The sequence below is a fragment of the Denticeps clupeoides genome, chromosome 1, assembly GCF_900700375.1.
Source record: "Denticeps clupeoides chromosome 1, fDenClu1.1, whole genome shotgun sequence".
Lineage (NCBI taxonomy): Eukaryota > Metazoa > Chordata > Actinopteri > Clupeiformes > Denticipitidae > Denticeps > Denticeps clupeoides.
In genome coordinates this window covers 34,638,915-34,655,880 of record NC_041707.1, presented here as the reverse complement: position 1 = coordinate 34,655,880, position 16,966 = coordinate 34,638,915, and the positions used below count along the sequence as shown (strand labels likewise).

General features: G+C 44.9%; 1 protein-coding gene across 2 annotated transcripts in view; it reads left to right on the top strand.

Moving 5' to 3' along the window:
- The window catches only part of arhgap36 (Rho GTPase activating protein 36), a 32,422-nt gene that overhangs the window by 13,977 nt on the left and 1,479 nt on the right, over positions 1-16,966 (top strand). For both annotated transcript variants that reach the window (XM_028962389.1, XM_028962476.1), the window contains exons 2-12: positions 2,955-3,111; positions 6,088-6,156; positions 10,691-10,971; positions 13,027-13,219; positions 13,678-13,733; positions 14,268-14,418; positions 14,978-15,126; positions 15,220-15,390; positions 15,832-15,920; positions 16,005-16,204; positions 16,311-16,645. In XM_028962389.1, coding sequence (XP_028818222.1) covers positions 2,955-3,111; positions 6,088-6,156; positions 10,691-10,971; positions 13,027-13,219; positions 13,678-13,733; positions 14,268-14,418; positions 14,978-15,126; positions 15,220-15,390; positions 15,832-15,920; positions 16,005-16,204; positions 16,311-16,645 — 1,851 coding nt within the window. The remainder of the gene's footprint in view (positions 1-2,954; positions 3,112-6,087; positions 6,157-10,690; positions 10,972-13,026; positions 13,220-13,677; positions 13,734-14,267; positions 14,419-14,977; positions 15,127-15,219; positions 15,391-15,831; positions 15,921-16,004; positions 16,205-16,310; positions 16,646-16,966) is intronic.

Here is a 16,966-nt window from a genome sequence, read left to right as displayed (position 1 = left end):
GTTTTTTGCTGTCAGTGAGACGTTGCATTGGAAGAGATGCACGTGAGCGGCCTTACCACAGTAGTTCCTCGCAGATTGGTGCTTGTTGCAATTACCACAAAAGCTGTGCCAGCTAACACTTAATTTGCATGTTGTTATTAGTTTGTCCAACATTGGAGGCGTGCTTACGGTACACGTCGTTTCCCACGCCGGAGCTGCCCATTAAGGTACCATTCATAGTGCGATATGAGACCCTGGTAATTCCTGCACGTTCCAAATTAACAGCGCCATGCATTGTTAACCGCGCTTTGAGGATTCTGACGACCGCCACTTGAACTTGCCGCTGGCATGGCGTGAAGGGGAAGTAAAGCGAAGAAGAGTCCGATTGCGTGTTTTTGCACCGGCAGAAAGCTGCTCATGGAAACGGACGTGTGACCCGTTTAAAATAGACATGACTAACAGAGTAATGGAATAAAGGTAATGGAATAAGGGTAGCAAGTCCCTCTCACTTTGCCCTCACAAAATTGCGGAAAAACACTTTTTCAAGATGAATAATGATAACACTAGCTTGAGTTTTGACTAAAAGGGACTCCAAAACGCAACTACAGAAATATTTGTATATTTGAATAAAATGTTATAAGTAATAGTAGACGTAGAGCACTATTACAAACAAGCAAAAAAAAGGAAAGTCCTTACTCAAGATTATTTGAGTATTAACCGACAGTGGGGAAAAAAAAGCCATTTTCTGAACTTCCTGAACTTTGAACGTTTTTTTGGCACAAATGAGAAAAGCACAACACCCAAAACATGCAAGAACAATGGCAAAGCCACTGGTTTCTGTCCCTTAGAAATCAGAAACCACAGGAACAACGTGAGGAATGCCACGGGTCACTGTAACAATCGCGGGGCCAGAAAGTGACCAGCCCACGGCAGGCTCTTTTAAAAACATTACTGCCGAAGGAACCAAGTGCAGCCAGAAGTCGGAAGGTCCGTGTTATTACAACAGGACGAAGAGGGTGAAGGAGAAAGTACAGTTGGTTCCAGCCTAGCATTCTGATTGGCTGAGAGGCACAATGACAGCCCTTAATATATAATTCCAGTGTATTACGTTTGTCTATGATCACAACATCACATAACCAGCCCCGGCATGAGGAACGTTACTTAGCAGCAATGAGCTTTTTCAATTTTTTTTTTATTTCTGTAATGTAATTTAGCCATAAAATGTATGCAGTGTGTAGCTATAAAAGTACACTGGAGTGAAACACTTGATACTGGAGAACTGTGATCACAGGACTGAGGTTAAAGGACTGATTTCGGTAGCTCACTCGTGGTAAAGTGCCACACTGAGCGCAAATATTTATCTTCTGAGATCTATAGCACACCCCTCTGGCATATTATTGCTTAGATTTAATACTTATGTTGCCATAAAAGTGTCACAAAGTATTTTTCTTTGGTCCAGAAGAATAAGGAGCTGCCCTTTTGCGCTATGAAGATCATGTCACATTCTCTCATTTCAGCCCTTGACAGCGTTATCGTCATTCTGACATCACCGCCCCTTTCCCCCTTTGTCCCCTCGCCATCGTTCATTTTCTGGAGAAAGAAAAGGGCCAGACAGGGACCAGGGCGTCTATTTCAGGTCTCTGTCCCAGCCCGCCCTCTCGCTTTTCATTTTCTTCCTAATGTCTTAATGCCCTAAGCTGCCTCCGCCCTCTCAAGAAATATGGATGTTGTTTTCCGGATCCAGAAGAGAAGGAGACTGTTATAAATAAAAAAAAAAATTCTATTAATGCCACTGGCTGCCTCAGATACGTTCTCGAACCACGTTGGCCCAGCATGACGTCTGTACACACACACACACACACACACACACACCCACACACACATACTTAGCCGTCTAGAGTACGGTGCTGCTTCTGTTTGTTTATGTAAATGGATGAAGGTCCCAGTGTTAGTATCTTCGGAAGGACTGAATGAAATCGCCACCATCCGAGCCTCTCGCCCATTCGGCTTTGAACGACCACGTCCGAGGTCTGCCCCGTACCGCGGACCCACGCAAAGCCACGGACTCGCGCTTAATCCAGCTGGAATGTTGTGTCTTCTGAGGAGACCAGGGCAAATGAAGGCCGAAGCGGGACACTGGAACCAAGTCCAAGGCTTTTGCTGAGGATGAGCGGCCCCAGGCAGGATTATTCCCTCATTAAGGCAGAACTGTTTTTTTTCCCCCCTTATTTTTGCTCGTGAACTTGTGTTTCAACTTGTCTGGATCCTTCTTCAGGAAATATAAAACATGAATCTCTATTCATTTAGTACATAATGCAGTAACAAAACTTATTTAATCAATCATAACAGCCACTAATGGATCATTGGACGTGCTGTAACTCCCATAAGAGTTATGAATGCGCCTGAGAGAAATGAAGGATTTTAACAGAGGTGGATCGACATATAGTTTCTCTCACAACACACACCAGTGTTATTCCATTGGTCTTGGCCTTGCCTTAGTGTGTCTTGGTCTCGGCCTTGGTCTCGATACCCTCAATGGGGCAGTGGTGGCCTAGCGGATAAGGAAGCGGCCCCATAATCAGAAGGTTGCCTTTTCGAAGCAGCCTGTCATGGCTGCCCATTTAACCCAGGGTGATGGGTTAAATGCAGAGGACACATTTTGCTGTGTCACCGTGTGCTGTGCTGCAGTGTTTCACAATGACAGTAACTTCACCTTCACTTTCCAGTCTCGGCAGTGTCTCTGTCTTGACTGCAACACTATATTAATGTTATTCGCTGCAATGAATTGTATAAATATTTTTAACGCTAAGATGAAAGTGGGTAACAGAGCTCCACTTTTTTGTTCCTGTGTGAGGTCAGCTGTCACAAAGTACCATGTGACACGTGGTCTTAAGAATGAGTCACAATGAATCAATTGCGAAATGTGCAATGACGCTCTTGGGCATCTCCGACACTCTTATTCTCCTCTGTCATAGGGTGACCACACGTGGGCCACCATGTTGGGCCAGAGTGTGAAGCTGCAGCCGGTGCCCATCCAGAGCCTGTCGGAGTTGGAGCGCGCTCGCCTGCAGGAGGTGGCCCTCTACCACCTGGAGGAACGAAACCTGGACTTCAGGATCAGCATTCCCAGAGGTGAGGACCTGGGCTGGTTTGGCAGAGCCATACGTCAAGATTTTAAATATCCTGAACACATTAATGTATTCTGTAAGTTGTTTTTTGTTAGTCATTTGCTGTTAAAGACACAAAAAAATCTGTGTGCTTAACAGAATATCTTGGCACATGCTCATGGAATTTACCTCAGTATATATTTGTAAAGGTATTGAATTAGTAAATCTGTTTAAATTTATAATATTATGTAGTATATAGAGCACATAGTAAATATGAACACAATTGAATATCATGATTTCATTCATTCATTCATATCGCCATACCATTTGTATTACACTTATTGCTTAAATAAAGACTGAAAATATATAATTGGGCTGCATACTTATCCCCAAATTTTAAGGAAAAGGAAACGCTGATACGCTGTAGTAAGGAGTATTGCGTGTCCTGTGCCGCGCGGCTGAGCACTTTATCAGCGAGATGCCAGTAAACCCGCTGCCAAGTGGGAAAAGGCCTCCATGCGACATGGGTAGCCAGTAAATCTGTGCAAATCCAGTTGTAAATCCAGGTGATACAGGCACGCTGCGCAATTCATACGATTCTTGGGAACAGTAAATCTGCTGGAGACAGCAGTTTGGAAACTCCCATGATGCCACTCGAGGGTGGTTGCATAGCAGGCTGCCTTTTACTGTCAAATACTGAGCATATCTGTTATTTAGTCTTTTTTACACTGATACTATAGAGAAACATTTTTAAGGAGCTTCTCTCAACACACTCTATGGGCCATATTTTCCTGGGGCTTTATTAGACATCGTGCACAGTGCATGTTAAATAATGACATCCAATTATTTTTAATAATTGTATTAAAAATAGAAATAATGAAATGCACTTCTTTCTGCAAAAGTGAACATGACATGATTAAAATGACACTGGCTGGGTGCTAGCAGTCCCTTCTAGTTCTGTAAATCTAGAATGCGTATGTTTCCAATATGGTGCTGGCGGGAGGGATGCGTGAGAATTTCTTGCAGTCTTCCATGTGTGCATCACCGTCACTGCCTGTGGGAAGCTGCGTTCCGCACATCTCCACGTCCCGCGTCTCCGGGGCAGCCATCACTTAGCGGCTCGTCCCAGTTGAGTGCTGAGAGCTCAGTGTGGGAATATTTACAGAGCCACCCCGTCCCTGGGGCTGAGCTTGTCGGACGCTCCGCATCGGCCCTGGTGGCCTTGGTCCTCGTCGCCATTGTCGCCGTGTCAGCGGGGCTTTATTTTCGGAGCTGCACTGCGTGCTCTGGGCCGCTCAGCGCCTGGCCTGACCTTACCGAACAGCTCCCCGCGGACATTAAGTCATTTTCACAGATTTGTCAGGGTTGTTTTTTTCGGCTCATTCTCTAGGCTTCTGGCAGTCCTCATGGAATCATTTTTGTCTTTTTTTTGTGCTCCAGGCCGCTAGTAGACCTTATATGTTTTGCTTTTGAAGCTTTTCCTTTCTCCATCTCCCCAACTATACAAATTGTCGCAGATGTAATTTAGAATTTTGCTTCTTTTTTGTCTCTTGACGTGCCTTGAACTTCCATTCCTCTGGTTTCGCTGAGCGCCGTCAGGAGATTAGCCCCTGATGCTTGATCGTGCAGGGAGGGGTCGGGTCGCTGCAGGAGAAATAAACTTCTCATTTCCTGCAGTCATGGGAACGCGACTCCGCCTGAACTCTTCTGCAAGGAGTCCTGGGTGCCACTGTCTCTGAGTCTCTGGCACCTCCAGGTCCAGCCAAAAAGCCTGCTGCTGGGAACAAAATCTGTTCATCTGCAGACATCGGCCAGCATTTGTGACTTGGGACATCTTGTCTCCTGTTTCATAGAGATGGGATCTGTCGGCAGTGGTGTCTCGTAAAATGGCCATCTGGGTCCGTCCAAAGTTCCAGTGCCCTGATAAAGCTGGGGTCAGCGCAACAAACAGACTTTGTTTTTCCAAGGGCGATGTTTTTAGCATGCTTAAATGAGTAGGATCGAAAACGAATGTTCTCTAGAGGTACTCCAGCGTAACATTTTTTTTGGCCTCATTTTTTTTTTTTTTTCTCTCTCTCCACGCCACAGGAGATTTGTACTGCCCCGAAGATGCTTTTTCTTAAAGCCTCCACAGTGCTTGCTTTGGCAGCCTTGTGCCATTGGCTTGTGTGAGAAAGAGTTGCGTGGTGGCACACAGGTTGCCTGATGCAACCTGGATTCTTTTTAGGAGTTTCTGCAGGACCTGTGTGGTCAGGAATATAAATGGAAGGTTTTGGGAGAGTTGAAGTGGGTGAAGAAATGTTGTCAAAGAGACTCAATATGCTATCAGTGTGGTGGCCTTGAGCATTAGGAAAGAAGCGGTAGATAAGGGCGGTAGTAGCCTAGTGGTTAACACACTCGCCTATGAACCAGAAGACCCAGGTTCAAATCCCACATACTACCATTGTGTCCCTGAGCAAGACACTTAACCCTGAGTTGTTCCAGATGGGGACTGTCCCTGTAACTACTGATTGTAAGTCGCTCTGGATAATTGTGATTGAATGGAAAAAATGGAAAATGCGTCATTGTGTTGGACTGCCACTGTTTTTCTCCCAGTCTGTCCCCAATCTTTGTTAATGGAGAGTTTGCACTGGGCAATTTTGGTCTGTTTCACACTTTTTAAGAGGTTGTCATGAGCTAAGAGCAGCGAATGGGGATTTCAAGCTACACCAACAAACCCACCAGTAACAGTGCATAATATGGCATCATTGTTCACAGTGTGCATGCGTCAGACTTGATTTAATTGAAAAGGTTGATCCATTTTGCACAAAGCGACATGCAGTGAACATATTAGCGAAATCATTCTGTGTATATTTGTGACAATAGAGTGTGTGTGAGGGCCGGAGAGTTGCGTGATGAACATGATCATAACAAGCACAATCAAAGTATCAGTCCATCCTACTTGTGCCTTCATCTGGTATTAAGCTACCCATCATCATCACTTTGCATCTTTCTTTGTCAGAGACGCGCAAGAGGAGGAAATCACTGAGGAGGAAATTGGACTCGTTTTCCAAAGAGAAGAAAGAAAGAGGTATGGAGACACAAACACACATCTCCTCTGGACGCTTTAAATCTTTATAAACGGTGAACCCATGAGTGAGATGTTTATTTTTTATGATACAGAGCGCCTTGGGTTAGTCATGCTTTCGTGCAAACCCTTGAACCGCGGCCCAAACCACAAGTTGGGCTGTTGCTCAGCTTTGCTTGAACGTGTGGAGCGGGAATACAGAAATTCCCCATTTGACATGTTTCCAGCACCCCTCTGTCTCTGCCATTGCCAGGTGGGATGTGAGAGGTAAAGGGATGTTCTCTTCCTTTTAACCCGCTGCCTCTTAACCTGATTCTGCTCATGGCTGCATGGCTGAGAAAATCTCCTCTAGGCCTTTAAGATGCACAGACTTAGCTTTCCTTATTGTCAGCCAGAACATTTAGACATTGCAGAACGTGTACCGCTTAAAGGCTTAAAGAACCATGCATGCTGTGCTGTAGCCTTTCACACACACACACACACACACACACACACACACCTGTACACCTGAGAAGTGGAAATTATTCAGCCCTCTGAGTCAATACATTGTAGAACCACCTTTTGCTGCAATTACAGCTGCCAGTCTTTTATGGTATGTCTCTACCAGCTTTGCACATCTAGAGACTGAACTTCTTGCCCATTCTTCTTTGCAAAACAGCTTCAGCTCAATCAGATTAGATGGACCGCGTTTGTGAACAGCAGTTTTCAGATCCTGCAACAGATTCTCGATTGGATTTAGATCTGGACTTTGACTGGGCCATTCTGACACATGGATATGTTTTGTTTTAAACCATTCCATTGTTGCCCTGGCTTTTATGTTTAGGGTCATTGCCCTGCTGGAAGGTGAAGCTCCGCCCCATCCATCTTCCCATTAAATCTGACCAGCTTCCCTGTCCCTGCTGAAGAGAAGCCCCCCAGTGCATGATGCTTCCACCACCATATTTGACAGTGGGGATGGTGTGTTCAGAGTGATTTGCGGTGTTAGTTTTCCACCACACATAGCGTTTTGCATTTTGGCCAAAAAGTTCCATTTTGGTATCATCTGAACAGAGCACCTTCTTCCACATGTTTGCTGTGTCCCCCACATGGCTTGTGGCAAACTGCAAACGGGACTTCTTATGGTTTTCTTTTAACAATGGCTTTCTTCTTGCCACTCTTCCATACAGGCCAACTTTTTGCAGTGCACGTCTAATAGTTGTCCTATGGACAGATTCCCCCACTCTGAGCTGTAGATCTCTGCAGCTCGTTCAGAGTCACCATGGGCCTCTTGGCTGCATTTCTGATAAGCGCTGTCCTTGTTCGGCCTGTGAGTTTAGGTGGATGTCCTTGTCTTGGTAGGTTTACAGTTGTGCCATACTCCATCCATTTCTGAATGATCGCTTGAACAATGCTGCGTGGGATGTTCAAGGCTTGGGAAATCTTTTTGTAGCCTAAGCCTGCTTTAAATTTCTCAATAACTTTATCCCTGACCTGTCTGGTGTGTTCTTTGGACTTCATGGTGTTGTTGCTCCCAATATTCTCTTAAACAACCTCTGAGGCCGTCACAGAGCAGCTGTATTTGTACTGACATTAGATTACACAAAGGTGTAGTCTATTTAGTCATTAGCACCCATCAGGCAATGTCTATGGGCAACTGACTGCACTCAGACCAAAGGGGGCTGAATAATTATGCACACACCATTTTTCAGTAATTTATTTGTAAAAAATGTTTGGATTTTCGTTGGACTTCTCAAGTGTACACCACTTTGTATTGGTCTTTCACGTGGAATTCCAATAAAATAGATTGATGTTTGTGACTGTAATATGACAAAATGTGGAAAAGTTCAAGGGGGCCGAATACTTTTGGAACCCACTGTGTGTGTGTGTGTGTGTGTGTGTGTGTGTGTGTGTGTGTGTGTGTGTGTGTATGTGTGTGTGTCAGATATGCACTGAACTGAAATTACAACTTGATTAATTAAGATAATTAATAGCAATAACTATTAAATAGAGAGACAAAAAGTAACACAACATAATGCTGCACAGTATTGTATGTATTACATGTCCTTGCACAGCAGCCCTTAAAGACACTGGATTTACGTGCAGAATTAAAGGGTGATAGTTTATTTCCTGGTGTAATGGTCAATCGTCCTCAGGATTTACTGAAATAAATAAAAGAAAGAAAGACCCGCTTCTCTTATGTATCTTGAAGAGAAACTAACTACCTACTAAGTACGTTTTTGGTGTGTAATTTGAAGACTTATTCATAGTTGATTATTTACAATATATTTTGTTGGATTGTTCTTCGAATTGGACAAAAGGGTACATTTGGTTTATCAAATGTTTACGATCAATTTGTATTTTTTTACCAATTGAGAGAATGATGTGACTAGGAACAAAATTTCAAATGATCTATAGTTCACTCGATGGCTAAGAGGGACTCGATGTACACTGTAAATAATTTTGCATTAAATAAATAATAATAATAATAAAGTGAAGTGATTGTCACATGTGATACACAGCAGCACAGCACACAGTGCACACAGTGAAATTTGTCCTCTGCATTTAACCCATCACCCTGAGTGAGCAGTGGGCAGCCATGACAGGCGCCCGGGGAGCAGTGTGTGGGGACGGTGCTTTGCTCAGTGGCACCTCAGTGGCACCTTGGCGGATCGGGATTCGAACCGGCAACCTTCTGATTACGGGGCCGCTTCCTTAACCGCTAGGCCACCACTGCCCCGTTAGATTAAGTACACATTAGATGTGCCTTGCATTGGTCTGGAAATTGGTCTGATTTGCCTGAAACAGATTATTGATTTGTGATTCTCAGCTAGTGAGAAAGTATACATTTTAAACTTAAATCTGAAGTAACATGGGGGATTCTGTCTTCTGTAGACAGCCTGCTCTAAAACCTCTGACCCGGGGTCAGGTTCCATCATTTGCGCAGTGTTTACTGTTAAGGTGAGGAATCAGCTGAATCAGCCAGCCACCACACCGGAGAGTTATTCTTGGGTGGCATCTGTGACAGCCATGTGATCTGAGCCTCAGAAGAAAAGGTGGGCGGGGTGCTTTCTGGCGGTTCTATCTGCCGTATCCAACCAGCTTTGCGCCAAGCTGGCAAGTGTGCCAGACAGAGCTGACCTACACTTGGACCTCTGACCTCGGATTAAGCATTTGGAAGACTGAGCGGGGGAGGGGTGACAAACTGGAGTTTTTCAGGACAATATCCCAAACAATGAAATGTATTTAGTTACTGAATCATTTTTCACCAATTTGAAGGGAATGAAGGAAATGTGCTGTAATAGTAAGTATTGATGCCGCGCTTTGCCATGTATTAGGCCTACGGGTGTCCAGGAGGAATGGAAGGATTTAAAGAATCATCAGGATGGAAGGAGTGACTGTTGTGGTGGCACCAGTTGTTACTCATTCTGGAAACCATTGTCACACAAGTGTGCCATGCACAGGCCGGGTTGTCAGATACCTGTCGAGAAAAAGACAATGTCCTATGTGGGAGTCTTGCCTGACTAATAGGATTCCCTGTCCAGCCTTATTTCACCCCAGCTTTGTGTCGCTTATCACCTCTGACGTAATGCACACATGATAATGAACACAGATTACACTCATTTATATGGACGAATCAAGGAGCCCAGGCTTCCTTCCACCTCTACTAAACCCTGACGTCCTATGTCACCTTTTGGACTGGAGGGAGATTTTTCACCTAATTTTATCCAATCTGGCAACAGTGATTCCACTGTATGTCAGGCCCAATGTGGGAGTTGCACAAGCCCAGCCTACTTTTATCTCAGAGGAGGAATTAGAATAAACGATATAACAGCTACAGCTCTTGCTATGGGTGGTCATGCCATGGGGTGAAGGAGAAGGAGCTTAATAAGCAAAACAGGCAAGGCGCGATGGTCAAAACAGACCATAGTCCACAAAATATATAGTCTCATTGCTCACTTGAAACATCATTCCTCTTATGCAGGACAACAAGGGTGTCCCGCCACAGCACTTATGAATGGTCCTGTACACCCGAGCCTAATGAGCACCGTCTATGAGTGATCAGGACCCAACTCATAGGTGCCCGCTGACAAAATGGGCTTATCAGAAGGGCATATCTGCTGCTCTGGGTGTACAAAAAATAAATTATTACACAGGTCATGCCTGGAACCTTTACATTAATCTAGGCTAATAACCTTAGATGTGTGAAATGGTTTTATGTGCTGAATGTAGGCTGGAATTTCAAATGTCTGCTGACACCACACCTCTCTTTCGTGGCTGGGGTCTGTCCTCGGGCAATCAGGTCCGTCAGTCATACTGTAGCTCGGTGGCCATTAAGCATGTACTGTTCAGAATGTTTCAGCACCGTTACTAATCTTGTATTGCATACTGGAAGTAGGTTACTGTGGCGGAACCGGACTCGTTCACTCACTTTTAAGTGGTTTAAGTGATCAGATTCTCTCATTCACATACTGACAAAAAGTGACCAATAAAACCTTTTGGAATTGAAGTCCAATACTGGGTGTGAAAAGTTTCTTTTTTTCCCCGTTTTACTGCATAGAAACAACACCAAAGGCATTTGGCATCACCCTTTCGCAAGTCATCGCCAATGACCGCGCCCACAAGCAGCGACAGGACGCCTTGAAGGAGAGTCGGCGGGACTGCCTGGAGCTGGAGGCCAGCGTGATGCGTTTCCGCGCTGAGAAACGGTCGCACTGTGGAAACCGCCTGCTGGGCGGCTCTGGTGCCATACCTGGCGCCGCCTCGTCCTCCGTGCTGGAGCTCCACAGCAAACCCCTGTCCCCAACCTTCCTGGACAACACGTCTAGAGCACACCGGAGGGTAAGAGATTAATTCGGTCTTCAGTTAAAGTGCAATTTAAAAAATTGCATAACAGACAAAGTGAAACCAGTAAGATGTTATAGGGGGACAGGGTGTGCACGTTTCAGCCTGTATTAATAAAATATGAGTGACAGAAGGACACGTTTTTGCCATCATTGTTATTATTGTATATTTGTGTATGACTGGGACCAAATATGCTAACACACACAAGCAATTTGTTTCTAGCTGTTGGTTTTCCTTCAAGCAACACAGTACAATACAATACACAGTAGAGAGCATTAAATACTACAATGGGATGATATGGTATTTGATTAAAAGACAACATGATTCTGTGTACATACAAGTCATTTCGTATAAGAAAAACTCCCAGAATTTTGGGGGTGTAATAGAATATATAATAATACAGTGTGTGTGAGTGTGTGTGTGAAAGGAGATCAAGTGACTGAACTGCAATTGAATTGTGAAAAAGTCTAAACGAGCACAAGACAGACTCTTTAAAAATGCACCTTTTTTTAGTAAAGCATCATCAGGACATCACAGGACCATGATGATTTTTTTGTATTTTTTTTTCTCTCTCTCTGGAAATGGGAAGCTAATCCACCCTGAAGGCTCTAGGAGATTATTGCCGCCTTTGCTGTCAATACGTATCTGCAACATATTATCTAAAAAAAAAAAAGTCCTAGTACTATGGGACACAATTTGATTCTTTTTAAAACAACATTCCATTATTAAATTTTATGTGAGAAGTCACCTGTCAGAGTTATTAAAATGATTCCTGAAATATTGAATCCATATTCGTGCCACCGGTCAGGGTTACACAGATGTTTATTGTAAGGAGCCTCTCACTCGGAATCAGCAGCACATGAAGCCAAATGCCACCCACCACGCGAAAAGTCGGACATTTTCAGCAAGCTCTATACTTCCCAGGCGTCTTTCTTTAGAAAGGAACATAAACCCACCCACATAAACTCACCTCAGCCCCTCAAAAAAGAACCAGTTTTATCGTTGAGTTATCGAGTTGATAACCCAGCTGCTGGAGATGGTGCCGTGATAGTGTAATCCAGCCCTTCCGTTTAACGGGAGCAGTTTCTGGTCTTCAGCAGGTAGTTAAATCACCCCACTTCCACACCCAAGCCGTAACTCACGGCAGAAAAAAAAAAAAACGTGGCTGTACGGCGATGATTGATGGGAAGGGGGACAAAGGAACAGTGTTTACATTCTTCCAGCGTGACTTTACATTTCGCTTTAAATAGCAGTGTAGCCACAAGTTGGAAAAGATCTATTCCCGTCAGGATAAGAGCTTTTAAAAATATACCGTGTGACGCCGGCTCAGCAAACAGCTCGTTGCACTCCAGCATACTCTGATTTGGCAGCCGCTATAATAATAATAATAATCATAATAATCATTCTCATATTCTATACATATACAGAACATGTCCCAAAGAGGATGCAAGATAACATCATGGGATCATGATGACAAGATGTTTTTGGCAAATGTTTGAAGGGCGTTCGTTCAAGGTGCTGAACTGTCCAGGTAGGACCAAGTTCCATAGAACTTGTAGAATGTGCTGGAAAAACCACCCATGGAGGTCCTACCCACTTAAAGAACTTTGTGGAATGCATGTCTCAGTGGATCAGAACTACATGAGTGAGATTTAATCAATATAATTTATGATAGTTTCACAGGCGAATGGGTTTAAACAAGGGGAAAGATTGCTGATTAACCTACGACCCAGAACCTGGAGAGTCCACCAGTTTTTGTTCTCCAGGAATTATTACCTTATTTGGAGAATTTCAAGATAAAGATTTTGTTCAGGTATTCTGGCCATGTAGATCTTCCACAATTCATCATGAAACCTCCTGAGCAGATGCAGGGCGCTGGTGTTCCTGAGTTTCTTTTGTTTGAAGGGACATGTGTGGAATGTAAGCGAAGTGTGGAAGGTCACAGCAGTTGCTGTGTTTGACATCGTGTGAGGCCTGGAGATAAGAGGTTGTGAATACCTTCTCTCCTTCTCCACCTCCTTTTTCTCCTCTTTATGTCTTTGTCCTCTGCAGGGAGGTTTGTCGGTGGACTCCATCTCAGACCTGGTGGAGAGCCAGTCCCGTTTACTGGAGGCACTTCAGCTTTCCCACCCCAATGAGCTGGAGATGAAGAAGGCCTCCGCCGCACCCAAGCTCAGCCTGAACCCCATCTACAGACAGGTTCCCCGCGTGGTGGAGCGCTGCTGTCGGCACATAGAGACCTATGGTCCGTTTTCAGATGCACCAACACCTTCTTTACTCCAATTTTATACTCAATTTACATTCCAAGTATTCCTGCCCTGGAACGGTGAACATCTGTCCCAAGTATGTAGTTCAGTAATGATTTAGATGGAGAGTGCATACGTTCACCATGTCAGACCATGATAAAAATGACAAAAAAAGCACTATAACGCTGTCTTACCGCTCTTAATACATAGTATTTTATGGTAATAAGGATGATATAGAATTGAGGAAAATAATATAGTAATATAGCATATCAACAGTGACAGAAAAACATTAATGTTGACGCTGTAATTAAAGCATTAATAACCATTTTATCCAATAATGTTTTAGAATGAAGTCACTTGAGTGACGGCATTACAGGGACAATCCTGTCACAAATACTTCTTTATCAAACATAACTCAGGCGTTCTGAAACCTCAACACCCGTCTGTTTCTCCCCAGGCCTGCACACAGTGGGGATATTTCGTGTCGGGAGCTCCAAAAAGAGAGTACGGCAGGTGAGCTTCGCTCCTGACCTCTTAACTGCACCCACCCAGATCGTTCAGGTCAAAGGTCAAACAGGAATTGGACATGTTTATGACTGAAATTATTCGGATGTCTTAGAAACCTGCCCCCCCCAACCCTGATGTAGGTTCCTTCTTATTTAAGAGTTCGATGTGTTTACCATGTGTGTGTTTGTCAGGGAGGGAAACACATCTTGTCTCCTGTGTACATGTAGATGTTGACCTTAGCATGTGTGTCATTTCCTGTTCATGTTGACGACTTATGTATGTGAGAAGCTGGATTTTTTTTTTTTTTTTTATACATATGCCTAGTTATTTTGCTGTGAACTGGTCATATATTTGCTAATTCATTAGTATATCATATATTTTATCATGTATCTTGCTCAGTTGCATTCATTTTTACTTTGTTACAGTTTTTTTAGTTGATTTGTTCATTATGGTAATTCTAAGAATGTACATTTGTGCACAGAATGTTCAGCATTGATGTGTGTGTGTGTGTGTGTGTGTGTGTGCCTGTGTGAACATCAGCTGCGGGACGACTTTGACAGCGGTTTGGACGTGGTGCTGGACGATGAGCACAGTGTGCACGACATTGCGGCTCTGCTGAAGGAGTTCCTGAGGGACATGCCCGACCCGCTTTTACCACGGGAACTCTACTGTGCCTTTCTGCACGCCAACCGTACGGCCAATCGCCAATCACCTCATCACAGTTGCCAATCTGCCTGACCAATCACAGAACAGAACACTCACAACATGCCTAGATTACACTGAATACACTGTACTGTAAAATGAGGTACAAAATATTGTTGATGTAATATGTATTGGAATGTTGCTTTATTATTATATTGCTGCGGTATTTCTTTTATTAAGACTAGGAAATATTCGTTAGGCAGTATGAGAAAACTTCATCGAAACATTCTAGTTTTATCCAGTTGTGAATAATAGCTTTACAGGCGACAGTATACATAGTTACTTGAGCTCCTTCGGCTCTGTGAAATTGTGCTTACTGATGAATTTTTAAACTGGCTTAAATTAATAGGTCTTATTGTCAAAAAAAAACAAAAAATTAAGCCAAAAAATTACATTCAGCACATGAAATCACAATGTGGTGAACATGGTGTCGGTCCCACTGCTCCTGCTGTGTCTCTCCTTTGAAAAAAGAAGGCGTCAGGCTCTATTTATACATTTTTCTTCGAATAATACGTTTGTGCGTGTGTGAATGTGCCTCCCTACTGCAGGGCTGCGGGGTGCAGACCAGCTGAATTACCTGCAGCACCTGCTCTACCTTTTGCCCCCCTGCAACTGCGATACCCTGCTGCGACTGCTGACCCTGCTGCACACCGTGCAGGAGCACTCCCACGACACCGCCGGGCCCCAGCAGCAGGAGGTCTGTTTCTTCTCCTACAGAACTACAGAATAGAACTACACCCACTATGTCCATTAATAGATGCTTCTTCTCTCTCCCTCTCTGAAATGACAGATACCAGGCAATAAAATGACGGCACAGAATGTGGCGGTGATCTTCGGGCCAAACCTGCTCCAGAGGGAGAGGGGGTCAGAGTTTAGCCTCCAGGGCCTGGGCATTGAGGATAGCGCTGCCATCATCTCCGTCACACTCTACCTCATCCAGAACTACAAGCGTTTATTCACAGTATGTGGACAGCAAGAACTTGCTGGAGGAACTAGAGCCGAACGTTAGGTCGAAACGACCCAGTCTGGAATTTCTGGATTTTACTTGCTTCTAGCGTCTCTGTCTGGGGCCTGCATTTTTCTGGGGCTGTGTTTGAGGACTAAATGCACCAGCTCACAGCGTCCTTCGAATGCATCAGACAGATCTTTTGTGGTTCAGCCTATCCCAGCCTATCCTATTGTGTAATGCCACGACATTGTTACGACATGTGAAGACACTGTAATTATCTGTGGGCCAGACCATCTTATTTTATGAAGTTAAATGGCCATTAAACTGGGACACAGCTGGCAGCTCACTATTCACCCCTGGACCGTGGTGCCACTGACCCTCACCTGCCGGTGGCTTTAATTTCGCTGCAGATTGGTGTGTGTAATGGTGACCATGGTGATTCTCTGGTTGCAGGTGTCAACAGAACTCCAACAGGAAGTGCTTATGAGTCTAATTCAGACCGATCCTGACATCATTGACTACCTGTTGCGCAGGAAGCTCAGGTAGGTCCTCCTAAGCCCCCTGTCCCAACCAATCGCACGTCTCAAACATCACTGCATGTGACCTCTTTTTTTTTTTTATCTCAGTGGCAGTTCTCTGACAGAGGAAACTGATGGCAGCAGCAGTCGACGTGACACCCAAGTGTCTCTGGACTCGGTTGGGCATTCCGGTGGTGACCTTTCACCTCTGGAGCTGCCTGCACCCCTCTTCCAGGACACAGTTGGAGAAAGCACCCTGAGCAGCGAGGTGTTTCTTAACATGCTCCGGCTGAACAACAACAGGAAGAGTGAGTTACCTCAAGGATCAAGTAGCTTAGGGCTAGAGAGACTAGTAATGACATGAGTTTGTGCTCTGTGTGTGTGTGTGTGTGTGTGTGTGTGTGTGTTCTCTAGGGTCCCCTGAAGGCCAAGTGAAGTCCATCGCTCAGATAAGGCAGTTCCACTCACACCACAACCTGCTCAGCCTGGCCCAGACCTCACTGCGGGACGAGCGTGAGCCCCAAGAGCCGAGAAGGAGAGGTCCGCCCAGCCCACGGGACAGCGTCCACTTCACCCCCACGCTGGACTGCGTCAGCCCCGGCTCCCCCAGCACCCCGGAGAGCAGCGTGTGGGTGCGCCAGTCCATCCAGTCCACCTCCAGCAGCACCAGCTCCGGCTCGGAGGACAGCAGGCCGCCGACCAACTTCTGGGACTTTTTCACGAGGAAGGCGTCCGGCTCGGAGACCATAGTATGACGAGAGGGGGTCCGCCAATGTAAAGGGGCAGCTTACCTCACTCTCACTCACGAGCGTATACACACACACACACGCCTGTGTATGTGTGTGTGTGTATGACTACTGTGTGGGACGGAGGACTGATTCAGACATACATCCCAAACATCCCAGCACGCGACAATCAGTCAATACTCTCTACTACAATGATGCGCGGTTTTGGGATGCATTCCTGAAGTGTGAGATATTTCCAAAGGGTAGCATTTTGTGTTTCATAACAGAGGAGCTGGTTTCAAACAGGCAGAACGTGACAATTATCAGGTTGCCCATCAATACCTG